Source organism: Cydia strobilella, chromosome 12 (genome assembly GCF_947568885.1).
Source record: "Cydia strobilella chromosome 12, ilCydStro3.1, whole genome shotgun sequence".
NCBI classification, from domain to species: domain Eukaryota; kingdom Metazoa; phylum Arthropoda; class Insecta; order Lepidoptera; family Tortricidae; genus Cydia; species Cydia strobilella.
Genome location: NC_086052.1, coordinates 14,324,416 through 14,348,482, shown reverse-complemented (window position 1 = coordinate 14,348,482; position 24,067 = coordinate 14,324,416). Strand labels below are relative to the sequence as shown.

Below are 24,067 nucleotides of genomic sequence, written 5' to 3'. Positions count from 1 at the left end.
TTCCTTAACTTTATTCTTAAGTGATGTGTTTCTTGAAATATGTTTACCAATACCATAAAAGAATATTGATATACCTACATACGAATACCTTAAGGTAGAGTAAAAACGTCAGATGGGACAGTAAAAAAACTAGTGAGCCTATGAAAGTTACGGAGTTCGGATACCAACTTAGGGCAGCCGAAAAACTAATTTTTAAAAGTGATATGTTCCTAGTCTGCAGAGTCACGGTGTACAGATCTGCATTGTGCAAATTCCAAATAGTTCCTATAAAGTTAGGAAAGTGCAGAACTTGTCCAAAAATTTTACGGTAATTAAGGGACTTTTTGAGACTTAAAAAAAACTATTTTGGAAAGTTGGAGTTTTGGAAATGTTACGTTAGAACGCTATTAAGCGACTGTAGCCTGTTTCCTCTTGCCCTGTATGCTCACCGGTAGCATTTATAGGATCACGAGAATACTCTATTGTCATTAGTTCATTACTCAATGCGATGGTATGATAAAGGTCGTGGCATTTTATGCAGAACTCTCTGGGGAATGCAAATTGAACTTTAGTACATTCCGTTTTCTGTTAGAATAATGATTGTGTAAGTTAAATTTGGTATGTTCGGTATTTTAGTTTGAAGTCTGAGTTGTTTTTGCTCGGTATGATAGTTTAATTTACTGTAGAATTATTTAGGGGGCCATGTAGTGTGGGACGTTAATTAAAATAACCAATTGGTTATAAGTACATATGTCTTTTTTCCGGATATTGTTTCTAAGTGCAATATAATTAGCATTTATATAATTCTAGGCTACGTAAGAGTGTGCGAATACAATATCAAAAATAATCTTTTTTTTACCTACTAATGACGTTAAAATAAAACACCAAAACACAATTGATACAAAAAGAATAAAATTTTAGAGTACTTACATATCAATAACAACTTTTATTTGATTATCTGAAATATAAAACTTGATATTTAAATAGTATATTATTTTATACTAATATACTAAAACTACCTTACATAAGTAAATATAGGTATAAGTACTGCTTTCAAACTAAAAAACCTTAAACGTTGTTTACGTACGCATGAAAAAGGTGACATTTTCCTGTAGCTATAAGCTATAAGCAAAGTTAGAAATCACAAAAACATTTCCATTTAAATATATTGATAAAAATAAAATATGCACGCAATGATAACAAAACAAACCTAAAACTATGTTACATGTTAGTTAATAAAAATAAAATAAAATAATTACGAGTAATATAAACTAATCGCAAACAATCTTATAAAAATAAAGGTTAATTAACTTTATTCTTTACATTTCAATAAGTTCCAAAAGTTTTATTGTTGTGTTTCGTGCGTGTGTGGTATTTTCTTTGAAACATTCGACGACCATTTATTTGGTCTACTCGTATTTCCTCGTTCGGACTCGAGCACCGAAACCTTCTGTTTCGATTCTTGTGTCCGAACTTTAGGCGTTGCTACCATTACCCTTTTGATATGAGTAGACATTCTGCCTGTGTCAAACTGCAGGCCTTTGGCTCTCTTTATTTCATGACCGTATTATACTACCTCAATAAACATTAAAACCGAATCATTCTTTACAAGATTTTCTGTACCTACAATATGAGCCGTTTTGAGCGTATTTTGGGGCTTAGGACATCTATTTATTTATTTATACATTATTTCACAATACCAGAAGGCGTTAGAATTACCAGTCATTATGAACGTAAGAATGTCGTATAATATTTATTAATTTTTATTTTCTGTATTTTTGCAGCCAGTGGGCATCTACCGCGGCAAGTACGAATGGGCGAACGAGAACAGTCCAATGGGAGGTGACTGCTCGCTCTGGGTCCGAGCGGCCACTCTCGCCTTGGACGATGGACAGTGGCAGTGTCAGGTCACTGCTAGCAACTATGACGTACAGGTAACTCAATTTTTTTTATATAAAATATAATGTTATTTATAGGAGTTTATTGTTTAGACGTCATCCGACTGTGGCATAAGCTACGCACGCTATAGGTACACTTAAGCCAGCCACTTGGTAACTATTGATAGTATATGAGGCGAACTTACACCTACGTAGCACAGCAGCGTAGGCATTGTTTATTCTGCAATAAAATGTTTAACTCATTAGTCAGTGGCATACCATAAAAATATTGATTAAACTTGTGAATTACTACTTACAACTGGATTTTGAAATCCATAGCTTGAAACCATCCGTTACTTATTAAATGTTTGTGCCCCTAATTATAAAAGTACTACTTTAACGTATAATTTTTCAGGATGCCCTATCTAGTCCCCCCGCGGCGCTAGCAGTACGTGTACCGCCGCAATCGCCCCGGATTCTGTTCAACGGCACCCACATTCTGCCGAATCAGAATATCACGGTGCCTGCTGGTGCCAGGGCCACTGTGGTCTGCGAAGCGCGCTACGGCAACCCACCAGCTTACATCGAGTGGTACTTGGGTGTGTAGCAAAAAACATTTTTCAACACACATACACAGGTTAATTACAATATGTAACTAAAACAAGGCAGCAAGACCCTATCCACTGAAATATCAAGTCATTATGTGATCATTTTCTAACTTACAAAAAAAAATTCGCCTTAATTTTTTGAATAGCAAAGAAAGCCGCTAATGGCGCTTTAAATTAAATCAAATAAACCTCTTCTCGTCAGCTCAGAAACTGATCATGTTTCACAAAATGAACTATTTATATATTTTGTTAGTGTTATTTTATCATTATGTGCAATTAAATTATCAGATCAACATTACAATAAAATTTCACATCCATATTGCAACGATCATCGTACCGTGGAACTCTTAAGACATAAGCAATTATGGCTAAAAGTAGTTAAGATATTCTCATAGGATTATTAACAAAATTAATAATATGAATCATAACAATAAGATCAAACTAATCTTGTTTGCAGATAAAGAACGCTTGACCGCTTGGAGTCAGACCAACGCATCTGAAGTAGAAAGACCTCGAGTCTGGGCAGCGCGATCAGTTCTCGAACTAGGAGCAACGCGTGCTTCCCACGGCCGGCAACTAGCTTGTCGTGCGCACCACCCTTCCTACCCTTCGCCGTACTACCGGGACTCGTATACCATGCTTGACGTCACTTGTAAGTATACAGAGAAGTTTTGCAGCAGAGCTCAAGTATGGGCATCGCGATCAAGTTGGGAGCAACGCGAGCTTCCCACGGCCGACAACTAACTTGTCGCGCACATCACCCGTCATACCCTTCACCCTACTACCGAAACTTGTACACTATGCTTGAGGTTACTTGTACCTAGTCAGAAGGTAGATAATTAAGGATAAGCGATTTGTTTATCCTTTTAAATATTGGCTGTCAACCAGGTTTTAAAGTCGCCTTTGGTTTTGAGACTTCTGACTTCACGTCGAAGAGTGTAAGGAATCGGGACCATGTCCCCAAAATCATTCAAGTGTTGTGTCAAAGTTACCTACTAAACGCTAAACTTAAGGTGCTCACTAATCAACCTGAGTGTGGACCTTCATCTAGCTAGACCGGTGGGCTCCCGTTTTAAGTATTTCGTTTTATGCTAAAGATATTGTTTGCGACCGAACCGCCTTATGTAAAACTAACTAAAATAAAATACAAAGACCTTACATTTTCTGTCCTCAGTCGTCCCTGTGGTATCAATCAACGGCGCAGACCCCAGTACACTAGCCAACCTCGAAGAAGGCAATAGTGCTTTAACTCTCGAGTGCCGCGCCGACGGCAACCCCAGCCCCTACGTTTGGTGGACCAAGAACGGACAAGTCATCGCTACTAATGGTGCTAAACTTATCTTGGCGCCGGTCATGAGGAATCATTCAGGTAAGCAATAGTTTATCAATTCTAGACCCTAGTATACTAGTGAACCTCAAAGAAGGCAACAGTGCTTTAACCCCAGCCCCTACGTGTGTTGGACCAAGACCTTTGTTGTTGTCCTTACAAGTCACTGCTACTAACAGCGCGAAGCTTATACTGGCTCCTGTCATTTGTCCTGGTTCATTCAGGTAAGCAATATTAGTGTTCATCAATTTTAAATCAGAGTACACTATCCTTGAAGAAGGCAACAGTGATTTAACCCTTGACTGCCGCGCTGACGGCGACTGTCATGAGGAATCATCCAGGTGAGAAGTCATTTCGGTTAGCACAGTTTTCTTAGTTTCAGTCTAAAAATGCATTGATGACTTCTAGTGTGCGCATGCCAGCAAATGAAGGTCTGCTCGTTCCTTACATAAAAACATAAAGTAGTGACAACTTATGGGAAATCAAGTCTGCTATTTTTAGCTTTTAATTAATTGTAACGTTTTTCAGGAATCTATGGCTGCCAGGCAAGAAATTCAGTCGGAACATCTGATTCTGTGAAAATCGAAATTGATGTCAAATGTAAGTGTATCAAGTTTTACTACTACTACTACTACTACTACTACTCTCACAGCATATAAAAATGCGTTATTTATCAACAGCTGACTTTGTAGGTGTTGGTACCCTTATTTCTTATTTTTGTAAATTGTAGAATTAAATTGTGTATTTGTGTTAATTGTGTTATATGAGGAAAACAGGCATTAAAGAATCCTTTTTTCTCAGATCCTCCTAGAGTAACGTGGGTGGGACCCGATACCGTGGTCGAGGCTAATCTCTTCTCCCAAGTTACGTTGGAGTGCAAAGCCGAAGGCAACCCACCGCCCTCCTACCAGTGGTATCATAAGTAAGTAGTCCTACTATTTCTATAAACTTCATGATTTTTTTAGTTTAGTAAAGTTAGCCTTGCAAGTTGTTACTATTTTTTTCCACTAACATAGTTCTTGATATTTGCAATAAAGTGGCAACTTAAATAATAATCAATTACCTAAAATTTCATTCATTATCTATCTTTCAGCCCCAACTCGGCCCACCTGAATGCGATGCCCGAGGACGGATACCCGATTTCGTCGACGCCACAACTTCAGCTCCAGAACGTCTCATATAGTCAACATGGCCGTTACATCTGCTTGGCTATCAACCAGATTGGACTAGAAGACCGGTAAGAATATTTACCTACAAATATGTAACTAGTTTACGTACCCATTAAAAATACTCAAGTGTTTCCGGAATTTAGAACAAATATATAATAGAAGAAAGGATCAGAGAGGTAGACATTATGTTAGTCACTTTTTGTGAAAGGAACATTTTGCAAATCTAAAAGTAATTTTAAGAATGGTTAGTTTGCGTATTGGGCATATTGTGGACGGGTCTGATAGGACTGTTTCGAGCAAGGACGTTTTGCAAGTGGGATATTAAGCTCCCTAACCACACTTACATAAATATTGAGATTTTGCAGTGGCGATACAATGGCGAACCAGTTTTATTTCTCATTCATCAGTTCTTTTTATATTCCTCAGAACACATCAATCCGAAGCCATAACCCTGAACGTGCTAGGCCCACCAGTGGGCGCAGAGACTTTAACCGCCAACGCATGGAGCGGGTCCGAAGCTAAAGTACACGCCACTGTATGCGCCGATCCTCCACCTCGGCGAGCAGCTTGGCTATGGGGCAGTCTGCGATTGGACGTGCCGACTACTATAGGTATGTTCCTACAAAACTCTATCCTAAATACAATTAGAACCGATAGCTCGTCCTAGGCCCACCAGTGGGCGCAGAGACTTTTACCGTGAACGCATGGAGCGGGTCCGAAGCTAGCGACATTAATCGCCCTGTCTGTCGCATGACGGAAGTCCTGCTCAGAGCAAGCATGCGGGCACGCTGGAAAAGGTAGCATGTGCTCCATCGTCTGGTGCGGCCCCACATGGACATTGGGCGCCTGAGCATCTTACCGTAAGATGCTCAGGCGCCCAATGTCCATGTGGTAAGATTCTTACCTACTGTAACCAATGATACCACCTCCAGTTGGCATGGAAACTTAACTACCAACAGCGCATGGAGCGAGACTTTACGAGTAGTATGTAGGAGATGATATTCTATATCTATCCAAAGGATATTCCCAGTTAGCCCACCAGCAGGCATATGGAGCTTTTAAGAGAACGTTTAAAGAGAGCCCACGCTAAAGTCAAATTAATAACGCGGATTTTTATGTATAATCCACATAAAGTAGAATGTCTACTGGTGTGATCGCTTGATATTTTGTCCTTTACGATACCCATACCACATACGCGAGGGTGTGCTGTTTTATTTTAGCTTTAAGTTTAGGAATCCTAATGTTCATCTTAGGAAGTAGTATTCTCTGTCGTTTGTACCATTTTAAATTGTTTCATTACAAGACAAAGCCTTATTATACTAACTGTAAAATTCCAGGTCGCTACCGAGCGCTCGAGCCAACGGGCGCGTTCGGTTGCTATCGCTACACGCTCCTCATCACCGGCACCAGCACATCTGACGCGCGCGTCTACGTTCTACACGTCGAGAACGAGCGCGGCTTCTCCTCACATGCCGTCTCGCTCACCGTCCACGGTAATTAGCTCAGTCCTGCTCTCTTACACGCTACTCATCACCGGCACCAGCACAGTTATGTGACGCGCGCGTCTACGTTCAACACGTGGAGAACGAGCGCGGCGTCTCCTCGTATACCGTCTCGCTCACAGTCCACGGTAATTAGCTCTGTCCTGCTCTCTTACACGCTCCTCATCACCGGCACCAGCACATCTGACGCGCGCGTCTACGTTCTACACGTCGAGAACGAGCGCGGCTTCTCCTCACATGCCGTCTCGCTCACCGTCCACGGTAATTAGCTCAGTCCTGCTCTCTTACACGCTACTCATCACCGGCACCAGCACAGTTATGTGACGCGCGCGTCTACGTTCAACACGTGGAGAACGAGCGCGGCGTCTCCTCGTATACCGTCTCGCTCACAGTCCACGGTAATTAGCTCTGTCCTGCTCTCTTACACGCTCCTCATCACCGGCACCAGCACATCTGACGCGCGCGTCTACGTTCTACACGTCGAGAACGAGCGCGGCTTCTCCTCACATGCCGTCTCGCTCACCGTCCACGGTAATTAGCTCAGTCCTGCTCTCTTACACGCTACTCATCACCGGCACCAGCACAGTTATGTGACGCGCGCGTCTACGTTCAACACGTGGAGAACGAGCGCGGCGTCTCCTCGTATACCGTCTCGCTCACAGTCCACGGTAATTAGCTCTGTCCTGCTCTCTTACACGCTCCTCATCACCGGCACCAGCACATCTGACGCGCGCGTCTACGTTCTACACGTCGAGAACGAGCGCGGCTTCTCCTCACATGCCGTCTCGCTCACCGTCCACGGTAATTAGCTCAGTCCTGCTCTCTTACACGCTACTCATCACCGGCACCAGCACAGTTATGTGACGCGCGCGTCTACGTTCAACACGTGGAGAACGAGCGCGGCTTCTCCTCGTATACCGTCTCGCTCACAGTCCACGGTAATTAGCTCTGTCCTGCTCTCTTACACGCTCCTCATCACCGGCACCAGCACATCTGACGCGCGCGTCTACGTTCTACACGTCGAGAACGAGCGCGGCTTCTCCTCACATGCCGTCTCGCTCACCGTCCACGGTAATTAGCTCAGTCCTGCTCTCTTACACGCTACTCATCACCGGCACCAGCACAGTTATGTGACGCGCGCGTCTACGTTCAACACGTGGAGAACGAGCGCGGCTTCTCCTCGTATACCGTCTCGCTCACAGTCCACGGTAATTAGCTCTGTCCTGCTCTCTTACACGCTACTCATCGCCGGCACCAGCACAGACGCGCGCGTCTTCTTTCTACACGTCGAGAACAAGCTCGGCTTCTCCTCGCATGCCGTCTCGCTCACCGTCCACGGTAATTAGCTCTGTCCTGTTCTCTCATTAAACTCAGCTTAAAGTCTGTTATGTGTCCAGTACATTGTACCTATTCTGAATCTGCGATTATTCTGATTGGTTTTGTACTAAACCAGCGTCAGTCATCGTATTCGATCGATCGATGATATAAGAGATGTAAAATCTTTGCATTTTAAATTTATGCTTGCGAAGTGGTCAGTTATATTATGGGATATGTAGTACCTAGTTCTTGACAATAAAGTTTGCTTGTATAACACAAAGATATTTAATGAAATAAAAATATAAGTCTACTTAACCTTACCTAGTGGAGGAAACGAGGCCTTTGCCCAGCAGTGAGGCTAGTAAAAAAAAAAAAACCTTACCTAAACATTTTCTAACATAACACATGAACTTAAAGAATAACTCGCATCAGTCGCATCACTTTACATTCGGATTATTCTTTTACCTCATTTACCTAACTAATTGAATTCGGCTTGCTTAATATTTCGCCCATTCCGGTGCTCAGCCTGTGTGCGCCACAGATAATTTTCTAACAATCTAATAAATCGCATCTAATGCTTGTATACCTTTTGTCTAACTAGTACTTACCGCTAAGTAATCCATTCTTACAGATAATTTTCTAACAGAGACGGCGCACGTGGCGCCGCTGATCGCGGCGGCGCTGGTGATCGCCGCGCTGCTGGTCGTCGTGTTCTGCCTGGTCATCCGGTGCCGGAGACGGAGAGGTTCGTTTTCATTTCATAAACACCGTTAAAACAATAAGTAGAGTTAATGTCAAGCTTAAGTCTCCTGTTCAGACCACTAGATGGCAGAAGTGTTCATGCGCAAGGGTATGGATGGTATAGAAAGGATCGCAATCTCTTATGGCAGAATTGTTGTAAAAGTGACCGCGTTAAGCTTTAAATAATAGTTCCTAATCTCTCCGGTGGCGCTAGTTAGGCTATGGGACATGAGTATAACATGAACCATATAAGGCAACAAATAACCCGACCAAATTACGTAGGTTGTTTTTGGTAGTATTTCGGTGTATGGTGGCGCCGCCTAATTACTGTTTTTTGATGGACACTTTTCATACATAGAGATTTGGCTCCTTTATACAGTCTCCATGCGCAAGGGAGCGAGCGTGAACTGTAGCCAGCACTTGTTATTTTTGTGAACTTGTATCAAGTTAGATTTAGGTCATGAGTCTTTCTCTTTCTCGTCATGAATCTTCTTCTTGTGTGTTTTTTACATGAATCTAGTATAACTGGATCGGTCATGAGGGGTGGGGGAAAATGACCGAACGGGATAGTCTTATCTATCTTTCAGTAGGAGTAGCAGAGAAAGCGCTGTTATTGTTTGTCCTTGTCATAGTTTCACTTTTCCACCGCTGCCACAACCTCGGTTGTGGCAAACAAATAAGTACGTGACATGTCATGTTTGTTCGTTGCTTGTTTAATTATCGTTGTTTTGTATGAAATTGTGCTTTCTCTTACGAAATATAGTGATGGTTAGCGTTTTGAATGCTTGAACTTTGATAAAATACTGGTGAATTGTTCTGTAATCGGCTGTAATAGCCGCTCTGAGCAAAAATATGAGATCATAACCTTTCACACGTAAGTACGGTATTTTACACCTTCCTCTTAACGCAATATGTGAGAATAACATCGTAAAATTACGTTACACTCAAAGCAATGTACAATCAAACGATTTCAATAAAAATATCACAATTATTTACGCAAATTAACAAATCATTATTTGTAAAATTATCCGCCCAAATTACGTAGGTAGGTAGGAGTCTGAGGTCAGCCATTTTTAAACTTCTTCTTAATTTAGCTGCATAACAATCATGTTAGGGATACCAGATGAAAATATCATAATTTTATGGGTAATTTTGACATCGAAGTTTTTTCGTACTTCTAATTCCAAAAAATAAATAAACAAATGTTGTGAAGATTAAATGTGGTGTACATTAATTGGTGTGATTGCGATTTGTGATTTCTTTAAATTAAAACCCATAATACATTTTATTTTACGTTTTTTTTACTAAACATGTTTAGTTTTGTACCACCTGCGCGAATTATAGGAGGTATTTCATTGTTTATACGCCTAAAAAGAAAGGCCCATTGACATTTTATTTAACAATTTTTTAATACCGTCAAACAAGCTAACTTTGCCTCCAGGGTAATCGCCCCAACGTGATATCAAATATTGGGGTAATTTTTACCAATATGGTATCCCCACGTTTATGACGTCATCTATGTCTATCCCTTACGGGCGCACGCGTATAGCTGGTCTATGTAATGCTAGGTCTATGGTTTTTTAACTGTCTTACTAGTACACTTTGTATTACGTACTCCGGTTTGTTAAATAATAATTGTGGCAAAAGATGGCTGCCGTCCATTGTCTTCAGTGGTTTATTTTATGCGTTGGTGAAATAAATTACCTACTAAGTTTAATGTTATCGAACTGGATCGACTTTTGTAAATTTCACAACGAATCGTTAGGGCAATAATGTGTATGTAGCTCAAAATATTAAATAACTATAATTATTTTTTCCTTTTTTACAGAGAGCGTCGAATACAAGACTGATGATTTAGATAGGTAAGTTTTAGACAATACCTTCCTTAAAAAAGTAGATACCTACTACCTACTCATATTTTGCCTATAAATTCTCTTTTGTGAATTGTATTTAAATAAAGGTCCATCCAGATCCATTTGCGGACTGCTCGCATGTAGTTCGTATTACGATTTCCATCACTTGCCGTATCTAGAAGGACCTTTAAAAGCACCTAAACTAAGTAGTCAAGAAATTGGTGGTAACTTTTTTCAGTCGAAATTAAATCTAAGTAACTATGCACTGAATTATAGTGTCGTTTACATATTATAGTACCGCAACATTAGATATTATAGAAACCCTAGCATTTCGGAAGAAAAAGTTAATTACCTCTATTTTTGAGGTTAGAAAAACGCTAAGCTTAGAATAAATTTAAAAGTGGAAGAATTACTGTCTTGGGTGAGACTTGAACTCACGGCCTCCGGATCGATACTCCAGCGCTATGCTATCTGAGCCACCAAGACCTCATCCAGAGCCAGCGAATCTTTTCACCATATGGGTCTAGGGGGCCCTAGGGACATTTACCGTAAGAGCGTTACACTTCTTAAACGGGTACCGGAGTTCCATGTCATATATGACTTCCAGGAACTCCTGTACCATATATTATATGGTGGAAAGATTCGCTGGCTATGGATGAGATCTTGGTGGCACAGATATCAGAGCGCTGGAGTATTGATCCGGAGGCCGTATGTTCAAGTCTCACCCAAGACAGTAATTTTTCAACTTTTAATTTTATTCTATGCTTAATAGCATCGTTCGCAGACGTTTCTGCTTGTTAAAAATTTAAAAAAACGGGGTACAGTGTTAAATGAAATTAAAACCTATTTTCCTTCTCAGTGAGAAGACGGTCCTGCCAGCGGACGCGGTGTACGGCGGGCAACAAGCAGCCACAGTAGCGCCGCGCTACTCGCCCGGCGCGCTGCAGGTGCGCCGCGCCGCCGTCGTGCTGCAGCCCCCCACCACCGTGTGACGCACAGGTCCTGCATCCTGCACATACTAACACTATTATATTGTCGGCTCAAAAACAATACGAGTACACTATGAATTATCTCAGGTGATTTTTTCGGGCTCGGGCCTTAATCTGTTAAACAAAAGGTATTGTTGCCTTCATGAAGTGGTTATACTCTGCATCTTCTCAAATGATCTTTACGCTTAAAACGGTAATCTGTTAAACAAAAGCCATTGTCTCTTTTGTGCGAGCGGTCGGCCATTGTGTGCCATTGTGTGTGAGCGCCGCACGCGCCGTCTCACGCGCCAACACACAATGGCACACAAAGGCCGACCGCTCGCACAAAAGAGACAATGGCTTTTGTTTAACAGACTACCGTCTTGAGCGTAAAAATCATTTGATAAGATGCAGACTAAACACTGATTACTGCTAATAGCCTCGACATAAGTAACAGAAACGAGCCCGTTTAAACAGCAAATTTACCATTCTATTTATATGGTTTAAATTCATGAAACAGCCCATTCGGAGATAACACGTTTTGTTATCTCCGAAGAAGAGACCACTGATTGTTCCCTGAATGAGCTGTCACGTAAATTTGAACCTTACTATTATCACGATAGTTGCTTTGGTACGTGCTATATAATACCGCTCTTAAAAGAAACAACGGCTTTTGTTTAACAGATAAGGGCCCGAGCCCGAAAAAATCATCTCAGATAATTCATACTATACACGAAAGCGAGAGATAGTAGAGACCAAGAGTGCGAGCGAGACGGTACGCCTGTGCGGTGCGTCATCGTGACTCGTGACCGTTGTCGAATGTACGAGATTGATATTTGGCTCATCGTTTGACGTAATTGGTGGTCAAAGGAATCAAATATCGACTGCGAGCACATTGTATTTGCCCGACAATAATCTAACCGCTGAATAAGTTATGGTACTTATGGGAGGTTGCTTCCTGATTTTTGAGATTGTTAGCTGAGACACAGATGAGGACAAACGCGTAAAGCTGACGCGGATGGCGCCGCGATCATTAAAAAACATGGCTTTACAAATGTAAAATCCGAAGAAAGTTAAACAATAGATTACGAAGTTTTGTTTTGTTCCAAGACAGTTGTATATAAACATTTTTAGTACTCCGAATGCGCTTATAATTTCAATTTCAATTTCAATTATTTATTTAATTCGAATCATTTTGATCCATATAGTGTTAGTAAATACAACAAAACTTAGAATGAAATAAGGTTAGTGACATGCAATTACAATTCACAAAACACACACATAAATTATAAAATAAAATACAATAACAGCTAGAATAAAATCTAGGCAATCTAGATGCACCATTTCTCAACATCTGTTGCGGCCACGTGTAGACTGTTCCAGTGTTTGAGTAATGGTGCATCTATCTTACCTGCCAATGTTTTCAGGATACTATTGTTACTGCCACACAGTCTCCGCACAAGTGACGCCGATCTGTTGCGTATAATCGCATTGCGTAAAATTAAATAAGTATATAAAACAAACGATAAGTTCTAAATACCTACCAAAATTTTAATTTTTCCGAGAGCCTTTAACAGTTTTATTGAATGATACAAAGGATTGTTTTGCTATTAAAGTCACAAAATAGACAACTTTATATAACTAACATTTTACGGCAATACAATTTGTTATATTTTTGGCAATTAGGTAACTATGCACGAATTAAAAAAAAACACAGCTAACGTCAATTCGGGTAGTTGTATTTCATAACAGCACTTGTGATTCTTTCGTTTGCTCCACACTTTATTAACATTATCTATTTGCCGACAGGATTTACCTAATCTGACGGTACCTACACTACTTGCCTAAACAGTATACCTCTGTTATAAACAGAATAAAATATCTAAGGCCGCGTAAAATTGCAAAATTTTAAATAAGCAATACTTATGAGTATTAAACTTAAAAGACAGTCATTTATTCTGCTTAAAATGTGGTATTATTTAAAGTAAAAGCTCTATTTATTATATCACATACGACGACACCGATACGGCTAGAAAACTCATTTCGCATAATTGCTTTTAGCATTACTTCGCGCCAATTATTGTAAGCATGATTAATAGCTAGCTGACGTTTAATTTACTGAAGTGTGTTTATTTGCAACCGTTTGATATTAACAAAATCTTAACAGTGTGTGCACTACACGATTTTCACGTTGAAATGCATTAAAGTCCCAGGCGGCTAAAAATCCTGACACCTATCGTTTTAATACATTTTAACAATCTCCGCAACCGGAAAAAAGTATAAAACTGCCATTTATTTAGCGATTTTTGATGTATGTAGTCTAAAAGTTGTTTAATAAGATCTACCTAGAATATGGCTTAACGTTACTCTGTACAAATTACGATGTAATGTATTAATTAAATTGATAGATCAGGATTAATCAATTTCTTACCTGCCAGAAATATAAGTTTTACAGAATTTTGAATGTCTCTTTCTTTGTTACAGGCAGCGTTGAACTCGCTGGAGAGAGAAGCCAAAGAAAATGTGTATGCGGTATTAGACCCGCATATACAATACGAAATAACTATTAATAAGCACGGAGAACCGCCAAAGCATTTGTCGCTATCTAAGCCCCTAACTCACCAAAGAGCACACGCGTTCGACACGCAACTCAATGAGATTAACAATAACGAACTCGAAAATAGATTCACCACATTCAAATCGGGACCGACGAAACTAAGACGATCGAATAGAAGCGATCGACAGAATAACGATCGTAGCTACGTGTGCAAAACTAACAACGATATCGAATACTCAAAAGACCCTTACTTTGGCATCACAAGAGATAACCAAAACAGAAAATCCAAAACCTACTCTCGCATGTATGAACGTAACAACTCAGGCAAGAAAGACAACAGGAAAACTCAATTTGCTGAAGATAAAGATGCCAAAAAACTCTCGTACCGCGATTGGATTTATGAAGATAATAAGCATATTAATAAAGAGCTAGAGAAAGAGCGATATTTTGAAGAGTTAAAAGAAGAAAACGATGTGAGGCAAGATAATATAGAAGACTACAAACCTCGGCCAGGTAAAGTCAGAGAAATCGCTTCGAGGTTTAATAGGAATAGTGCAAATGTTGGTCAGTCTGTAAATAGTAGTAAAGGTAGGCCGAAGCCGTTGCAAAGTTACGGCAACCAGGCTTATTTAGACCACGTGTTCCCTGATGCTGTAGAAATTTGAATAGGCTAGTTTCCTAGAAGTAAAACAGTTATTATTCATTCATCTTCAAAACTATATTTATGTTACTATGTAGTTAGGAAGAATCTCACAAGCTATGACGCCACAATCATGTAGCCGCGCGCGTCACGTCTTTGGCGATCAAAAGTCTAACTAAATTAAAAATCAAATTGTACCTTGTTTTCTTTGTGTCTTTTCTTAAATGCAACTTCATTGCCGTGAAATAAAAATAATTGATCTATAGGAAGCTAGCCTATTATATGTGAATGAGAAATTTATCACATAGATCTCTGTATTAGTATTTAAATTACTCATAGTGTAGTGATTACCTGAATAGACGTAAGTCTTGGTATCTGCTTTTATTTATTACATTTACTGGTTGTTCCACTTCTCACTGCCTAATGGTTGTAACTCAAATGAGACTATTTATACCATAGACTAAGATATACCTATTAAAGTTTACCATTTCAACAAACTCAATGTTAAACTAAATGTCATGCTCAGATTTTTAATACTTTACAGTTTACTAATATCGAAGAGTTATTAATCGTAATAGAGAGGTAAAGTCTAAGAAAAAAAACGTGCTCATTAATTTGACAACCGAGACAGATGGCGCTGTACTGCGCCATATGTTTTGTGGTCATTGAGTTGTAAACATCAACTTTAGACAACCAAATTTACCGCCTAATGTACGAAGACGTACAGCGCCATCTGGTTTAGGCGTCAAATTTAAAGCACGAAATTGTCAGACTTTTCATATCTTACACAATCAATGAATCTTTGCTAATATACACGTATATTTAATAATGCTTACTAGAGAATATGCGATATTGGCGTTCTTAGCTTGTAGCACTTAAGCGAGCCATACTACTATAAATTATTTCTCTATTAAGTTAAGTATAATCACAGATGGCTGAACTACTTAATGGATGTCTGAAGTCGATGAACAAGTTCGCTGCGTCAGAATATAATGGAGTCGGACTACATGGCATTGTCAATGACAGAGTGTGTAAATGTGACGTTTATTTATGGCACTCCACACTTTGGTTTGTGAAAGTCGGTGCAGTAACGTAGACGTAGTTAACGTAGGCAGACTCTAGTCGCTCTGTACATGATGCTGACACTGTGTCTTATTATTTTCATTTTATAAATGTTAAAAAACATATTGTAGGTATTACCACATGAGTTGTAGTTTGTCTGTCCTTGCCGCCTGTCTATTTGTAGTTTAGTTATCTGTGGAATAGTGGGCATTTTATTTATGATTCTGTACTTAATGATATTTTATCCGAACTCTGTTAGAATGTATTCTGTCTTATAGGAACTAGTATTTCGTTACTGTTTACTTCTTTTGTGTATAGTTTCTATTTCTTATGTTTTGTATTGTTGAATTTTAACAACATTAAATAAAATAAATTGTAATTTACACATGTTGTTTTTTATATTTTGAGATGTCACATCGGTGTATGTACCATATTATATTTATTTTATAAAATCTGTCATCAATCTGTTTGCGAGTTTTAATTGAACCGTATAGCCTTGTAATAAGGTATACTATAGTTAACTCTCTTTAACTTTACTGTACTTAAAACTAAATACTACGCTGACAAGTAGATAAAGTAAAACGAAACAGCGTTTGAACGCCACGCCTATCGTGTGCGGCGCGTCATCATGAACCTTATCGCAATGCAATAAGGTTGATATTAGGTTGTAGCCGCGTCCATGAGTTGATTCTTTGGCGGTCAAAAGAACAAGACGTCGTGGTGGGAGTTTACTATGGCGTACCTTAGCTATCGTACTCGTAGTAAGCTTCATAAGGTTTTTATTTGCTAGCTTGTACTGTGCAATACCAATGATGTTGCCGCGCGCTTGACATTGTTGCGATAACAAAATGGCAGCAACAGTTTAAAAAAACCGGCTGATGACATAAATATTAGTGTACTAAGTCACGCCTATGATTGAGACCAATCTAACGACGTCTCACACCTCAATTCAATTAATATGAAGTTGTTTGGGTTGTTGGGCGTGCCGTGCCAAATAAATAGACATAGGTATGTATAAATATATACCTACCCTACATCCAACACTCAAACATTACCGGTGTTCGTCAATTAGGTGGAGTAAAAAACAATAAACTGAAATAAAGTAACTACACACTTAAGTAACTAAAGAAAAAGCTCTTTCGCGACGGACAACAGTGATCTAAGGGTTCCGCTTTACTTTTTGAGGTACGTAACCCTAAAAAGACTGTGTATATATCTAGAAGACTAGGTATCATAAAATCGAGAACACTCAAATCTAAATGTTATAGTGACCAGATATACATATAAAGCAGCTATTTGGAAGGGCACCTTACTTAAATCAGACACCGGGCATTTTGCATCTATAACAATTCCACATTGAAAATATTTTACGAAAATGTTTATGTCATAAAACGCAGTCTAAGTAGGCAAAATTAATCATGAAATAAGAAACGGATGTTAATGGTTTTTACCTCTTCCTCGAATGCAGTTCATAAAACTGAAAATGCACGTTACACTGATTGGGCGTTTTCTAAAATAAATATTGGAAACCTGAGTTCAAATCTGGATATTCTTGGGCTCAATCTACTCAGAATCGACAGCATTCTCCATCCCACAATTAAAAAAAGATGTCCTAAAATGTCCATTCTATTATACGTCACGTTTTAGTGTGAATTTTTTTTTCACTTGTATGTGCGTGACGTAGTGGAACGTAAAATTTTCATACAAATTTTTGGGACATTTTTTTTTATCATCAAAATCGAATATGCTAGTGATTCTGAGTTGAAAGTTGCTACGATATCGGACGCTGACGAACTACTTGCATTACGATCGATCACATCCACTGATACCGCGGCAAGTTGTCAAGTGAACGATCACACATATCCAGGCCATAATTGTAAAAAAAAGATAACCATGTTCCAAGTACAAATTATCTTGCTGTTCTTTTGTTTTTCCGTACATAACTGTCAACTCAGTGGGAAAAAAATACATGTGTGTCCAGATTCCAGATGCGTCAGTAAGTGTTGCGATAGAGGTATTAACTTTGATTGGAACTTGGGAAAGTGTGTGTCAGCCAGTAATAATACTGAATTATTTACTGTGAAGAGAAAAGTGTATTATTTTGAGAACTCTGTGGATGAAGTTTATTTGAATGATATCTTGACTCCGGTTTACGGAAAAGCTTGTGATGTTTTATACCGAAATAATCATGAATTTAGATTGCAATTTTGGTTTTATATTAATTTCACTGATGACAATGGTCATTATTCTATCTCTTAATGAGAATTCTGATGTTTTATTCCGGCTGCAGCCCCCTTACCTACTGCTTTGGAGCAACACGATTTGAATTTGTGGGCAAGTGCTGAGTACACAGTGACCACACAAAAATAATTTTGTGCCAATCAGAGACGTCTGGAAGCAATTATTACAAAAATGTTTAAATTATCTTAACAAAAATATCACGCGACCTTTCAAAACACCAGTCCGACCAACTGAGCTACCAGCATACCGCATCATGACTATCGGAGATATTGTTTCCTTTAATAAAAAAAGTGATTCCACACTAAACGTTCACAATAATTGCCTCTTAACCAATTTAGTAACTTGCTAATTAATCTGTCAGCCGTGCCTACCGTTCAGCAGCTTTATAACGTGTCCGTCAAATTAATCCTCTGACACCGGGGACGCGTTAAGTTGACGTTTTTATGGCTGACACCCTTTCGGTTAACATTGCCGAAACGGTTTCTAAGTAATTGGGCGAAGGAGGGGTTAATTTTATTGCTTGTAGAGCTGATACGTTATTAGTACTAATGGTCAGCAAAACTATAGGCTTATTCAAGTTTTAGTCAAACTTTCTTGGGTTTTGGCTCTCTCACGGAAAACATCGAAACATAGCTTTCACTATTATTTTAGTAAAAATTTTGAAGAAATAGTCAAAACTAGTTTTCATCGGGGCGTTACAGAAAACTAGTTTTAACTGGTGAAAACGCGTTTTGACTGAGGCGATACGGAAATAGTTATTTGTTATACAAGGGTGCAAAGTTGTATTTTACCCGCTAGTGTGGAATTGATACACGAGCAAGCGAAAGGATTCTATAATTGAACCACGAGCGTAGCGAGTGGTTCTAAAATAGAATCCTGAGCGTAGCGAGTGTTTCAACACACGAGAAGTAAAATACATTTGCACCCGTGTGTAACACAAAACTTTTCCCCTCACTATAGCGAGGAAAGTGCAACATTTACAGGCGTTAAATCATCTTCATCACTGGAATCACTAATTTTTTTACAATAATACGATATTATAACAGAAAACTGGAAGTTGTGCATTTTTACGTGTCGGAGCCGGTGACAAAATTTTTGTTGACAATGTTGACATTTCTGACGATGCGTTTTGAAATTGCATCGACTCAACTTGTGCGTTTAGAATTACATTCAACATCATTTAAAAAAACAAATGTTTCTTATGGAATTTAAGGTTTATGACTTAAAATCATTAAATAAAGCCAAATTTGGTATTTTTTATTAAATTCTCAAACCATTTATTTAATGATAATTAATATCGAACGAACCATTATTATGAGCGTTTTACGTTTTGTTATCTGTCAAAAGCTACTTAAACACGCTCCATCCAAGGTCAAATTACCTACCGAAATAAACTACCGAACAACCGTCATACTTTTGACTGCCGAAATCATTATAAATTTTATGGAAGCCATTTTTTTAAGAAGAAGGCGCCAGATGAAATGATACTAATCTGATACCATTTATTTTAGTATTCAAGGATGTGTCATTTGTCATCTGTGGGCTGGCGCTCCAAACTCCCAATCCAGTGACGGGCACATTAATTCCTCGTTGGCGGAACATCAACTTTGTTTAATTTTCACGGAACTGCGTCGAGAGCATTGTAGCGTAATATAGTTGTAGCATAGAGTAACTTATACTAGAGCGGTACTGTCATAGTAAATTTTGTACCCCAGTAAATTCACTGCCATCTGTCGACACACTTTAAAACTAAAAATGAAGATTTATAAAAATACGATAAAATGTATTTAAATATGGATAAATGATTTTTTTATTTGCATAAATTATTTTTATGATTTTGACCCATGTTCTTTCACTGATATGCGTTAAAATTGTTAAATAACAAACGAAACCGTCAACGCCATCTATATGACAGTAGGCCAAAGCTAGTAGCGCCCTCTGAACGAGAATCAAATTTTCTTGATTTTCGAGGCACGTTTTTTCCTTAGACTGTATCCATCTATTACGGAGTTATATCTATCTTTGGTTGTAGGTACCTATGTTAAAAAATGTAAGTAACAAAATAAAACTTGGAATACCGATGAATATTAATGAATTAATGGATTCGTATTTATATGCGATGTACATAACTTAGGAAATCATTGCCATTTATTGTGGTAGAGTTTTATTTTCTTTCAGAACGTCACATTGACCGCCCAGCCCCGGCCCCAAAAACAGTGCCCAAGACACTAAGCGCAGATATATAAAATAAACAGGTGATTTATTAATGCTAATTTTAATTTTGAATTTTACAATTGTCCAAATTAAAATGTTATTAAGTAATACTAACTCATTTTAGTTGTAGTATCTTAGTTTTTTAGTATTTAGTATTAATAATTTTAGTTTTAATTTTTAGTTAAGAACTTACTAACAATGCTAAGGACCTATATATGAGTTGTCTGAAAATGAACGAATTTTATTTATTATTTATTTATTTATTAAGAATGAAAACTTACAAGAGCAATAGAATAACGGAATTATATTTGCAGTTATTTACTATAGAATTTGTCCGTCATTTCTTAATACGTTATGGCTCCAAGGGTATGGGGGCCTAGCCAAGATGTCAATCGTTGATAGAAAACGCCAATCGAAACATAAAATAATGTATGGAAATCATTAATCTAGTATAAAACGGGAATAGGCATGAGTGGTGGGGGGAACAGAACGGGATAGTCTTATGTATCTTTCAGTAGGAGTAGCAGAGAAAGCGTTATTATTGTTGGTCATTGTAACAACAGTCTCTCATCTTTTTTAATTCCCCACCGTATATTTGTATGGTTTATGGTGGGCTACAAATCTATTCGACCAATCATATTGTCGCATTGCGTATGTTCTGTCCCTCACGGGAGCACGCGGCAGGCCACTTCTATAGGATCCTACCTTCTATGATAGAAATAGTCACGTGACTATTCGTCGTAGCATCTGTCATATAGTTTTTACTTTTCCTTTGGCGTTTTGTCGATGTCCGATTGACATCTTGGCTAGGCCCCCAACTTCCATACGCGTATTAATTTTTAAATTCTAAACTGCGCCATATGAACAGACCTTAGATAATTTTACTATAATAATACAAAGGGATCCCACATATATCCGGTGTTTAATTATCTTCTTCCTGTTGTTGTATGATATAGTACGGCTGGAGCTTATCTGCTTCAAATTATACACATTTTGGTTTAACTTAGAGCTCATTTCTGGCCTAACTTAATTGACTGACCCCAGGGTGCGTAGCCAACATGCTAATCGTTTACGCTCCGTGGCGAACGAAACGCAACTGTACCTGTCGCACTAATATGGAAGAGTAATAGAGAGACAGAAAGCGTTTCGTTATCGTAGCGTAGCGCAAACAACCTTGGCTAGGCACCCTGATTCTTTATAAACGGAGCTCAAATTTATACTGGTTTATTATTGAGGCCGTTGACTTGATTAACAATCTTGATCGTATAATAAAACAGCAACCTTTCAATCAAGTGGCTATCTTGCTCAAAACGCAGGGTCAATGACCCTTGATTAAGATTCAATAAAGGTCAACAGGAGGCCAAATATCTATAACAATCAACATGGCCTCTACATACCTGACCCATTATAAGTAATTGCATTTTGAGTTATATAGCGGCATTTGATCGATCCATTGAATTTGTTACATATAGTCGGCAATTATCTAAAAATGCATGCCATTTGTTGCAAGGTCCGTAGACGCTATATATAAATATCGAAAACCTGATTCTCACAGATCCTGGTGTTTTTGGGTCCTTTCAACTCAGAATTACTAGCATATTCAATCCAGATTCCAGACATTAAAAAAAATGTCCCAAAAATTGTATGAAAACTGTACATTCCACTACGTCACGCACATACAAATGATTATTTTTTTTACTAAAACGTGACGTAATGGAATGGGCATTTTGGGACATCTTTTATTTATTTATTTTAGAAACTAGAATTTTATAATTGTACCATATAGTTAATTAGTCAGTAAATAATTATGTATATACTAACATTAGCCTAAGGATAAAACTGCCATTAACACAAATTGATCCAAGTTGGTCCTTAATAAATGAATTTATTTATTTATTATTATTTATTTGTAGGATGGAGAACTGAATGCTGTCGATTCTGAGTAAAATGAGACCAAGAATGTCCAGGCTCCAGATTTGGACGAATCAGGTTTTAAAATCACATTTACAATCGGGTCTATCGCGAATTTATTTCAATCAATTTAAATCAGGTTTTTAATATTTATTTTAGAAAACCCATCTGCCTTTCTATCACTCGAATATTATGCAAGGGGGATGTCGAGTTTCATTGTTCGCGGTATATTTAAGTGTTTTGTTTTTCTTTTTGGCCAATCCACTTCACGGCGTACAAATAATACAAATCAATTGTAACGTAAAACACGGAAATGACCACATAGTAAAAATCGTTAGAACCATCTCGAAGGTCCAACGGATTATCGACTCTATTTCTATAAACAATAGATTACAAGTCAAATATTAGATAGGCTCTCTGATTTTTCCTAAGAACGCAGTTCCGGAAGACGGACGGACGGATCATAAAAGCCGCATCGTGAGCTTGCTGAAAGCCGTTGTTTAACGGCATCGGCACGTTCAATTTGAACAATGATTTCTGTATTTTGATCCCCTTTTCGTCAGCTTACTTCACTACATTGTACAGACAGTAGCGCAAATATGTGGTATTTTCTATAAAAAGGGACCTTATTGTCGATGGCGCTTACGCCATTATAAACGATGCTCCGATATAAATACAATGCCGCACGACGCTGCGCGGCGTAAGCGCCATCGACAATAAGGTCCCTTTTTATAGAAAATGCCCCATATAAGCATCATAAAAATTTGTATAAGAAATATTGTCGTTAATAATATTATTATTTAATTACATTTAGAACTTTATTAGTTTTCCCCTCACTAGCTCGGAAAGTTGTCGTTTATCCTTCAATACAAGCGGGGAAAAACGCGTTTTATCCACTAGTGGGGAAAGTAATTTGGCCTTGGATGGAGCGTGTTTAAGTAGCTTGACAGATAACAAAACGTAAAACGCTCAAGATAATGGTTCGTTCGATATTAATTATCATTAAATAAATGGTTTGAGAATGTAATAAAAAATACCAAATTTAGCTTTATTTAATGATTTTAAGTCATAAACTTTAAAATTCCATAAGAAACGTTTGTTTTTTTATAATGATGTTAAATATAATTCTGAACGCACAAGTTGAGTCGATGCAATTTCAAAACGCATCGTTGACATTTCATACATCAGAAATGTCAACATTTTCAATATTTTTTTTACTTAAAACCTTTTCTCACCGACTCGCGTAAAAATACACAACTTCCAGAGTTTTCTGTTATAATATCGTAAAGAAATGAGTGATTCCAGTGATGAAGATGATCTAACGCCTGTGGATGTTGCACTTTCCTCGCTATAGTGAGGTGAAAAGTTTTGTGTTACACACGGGCGCAAATGTATTTTACTTCTCGTGTGTTAAAACACTCGCTACGCTCAGGATTCTATTTTAGAACCACTCGCTTCGCTCGTGGTTCACCTATAGAATCCTTTCGCTCGCTCGTGTTTCAATTCTACACTCGCGGGTAAAATACAATTTTGCACCCTTGTATAACAAATAACGATTGTACTTCCGCTTGACGAGGTGACTAGTATTTAATACACGTAGTCGAATTTTAAATCTACTAAATAGAAGCATACAGTAGATCTCAATAACATTAAACAATGTACTTAAACTAACTACCGTAAAACTTCCCAACGATATAGTCCAATACTGCAACTATGGTCCACAAGGTTGGTGATGTGTCACTGGTGGTTGTATGACGAAGGTTTTAGAATACATACTTTTGTAATGTCCACGGAAAAGACGCCGGTTTTCTCGAAAGTTTTTGAACTACTACTAAACTTACCTATGATTAGCGTCTGTCTGCCTTTCAGCGAAAATATATGCGAAAAAGTTTTTTTGGTGCTTTTTAAGATTTGTCGATCAGCCGACCGACCTAGCCAAGCTGACAATCGCTATCGCTTCGATAACGAAACACTTTGTGTCTCTCATTCACTCTTCTATATCGTGCGACAGTGACAGTTGCGTTTCAATCGCTACGGAGCGTAAGTAATGGGCATGTTGGCTACGCAGCGCGGCCAGTTATTGGTCTCTATCTCATGACTG

General features: G+C 38.4%; 1 protein-coding gene across 1 annotated transcript in view; it reads left to right on the top strand.

The window, feature by feature from the left end:
• The window catches only part of LOC134746255 (hemicentin-1), a 62,522-nt gene extending 48,559 nt beyond the window's left edge, over nt 1-13,963 (top strand). Inside the window, exons 3-15 of the mRNA XM_063680594.1 lie at nt 1,764-1,913; nt 2,272-2,455; nt 2,922-3,116; nt 3,639-3,833; nt 4,320-4,391; nt 4,593-4,713; nt 4,885-5,028; nt 5,387-5,571; nt 6,298-6,453; nt 8,411-8,524; nt 10,349-10,382; nt 11,233-11,372; nt 13,826-13,963. Coding sequence (XP_063536664.1) covers nt 1,764-1,913; nt 2,272-2,455; nt 2,922-3,116; nt 3,639-3,833; nt 4,320-4,391; nt 4,593-4,713; nt 4,885-5,028; nt 5,387-5,571; nt 6,298-6,453; nt 8,411-8,524; nt 10,349-10,382; nt 11,233-11,365 — 1,683 coding nt within the window. The 3' untranslated portion in view covers nt 11,366-11,372; nt 13,826-13,963. The remainder of the gene's footprint in view (nt 1-1,763; nt 1,914-2,271; nt 2,456-2,921; nt 3,117-3,638; nt 3,834-4,319; nt 4,392-4,592; nt 4,714-4,884; nt 5,029-5,386; nt 5,572-6,297; nt 6,454-8,410; nt 8,525-10,348; nt 10,383-11,232; nt 11,373-13,825) is intronic.
• The last annotated feature ends 10,104 nt before the right edge of the window (nt 13,964-24,067 follow it).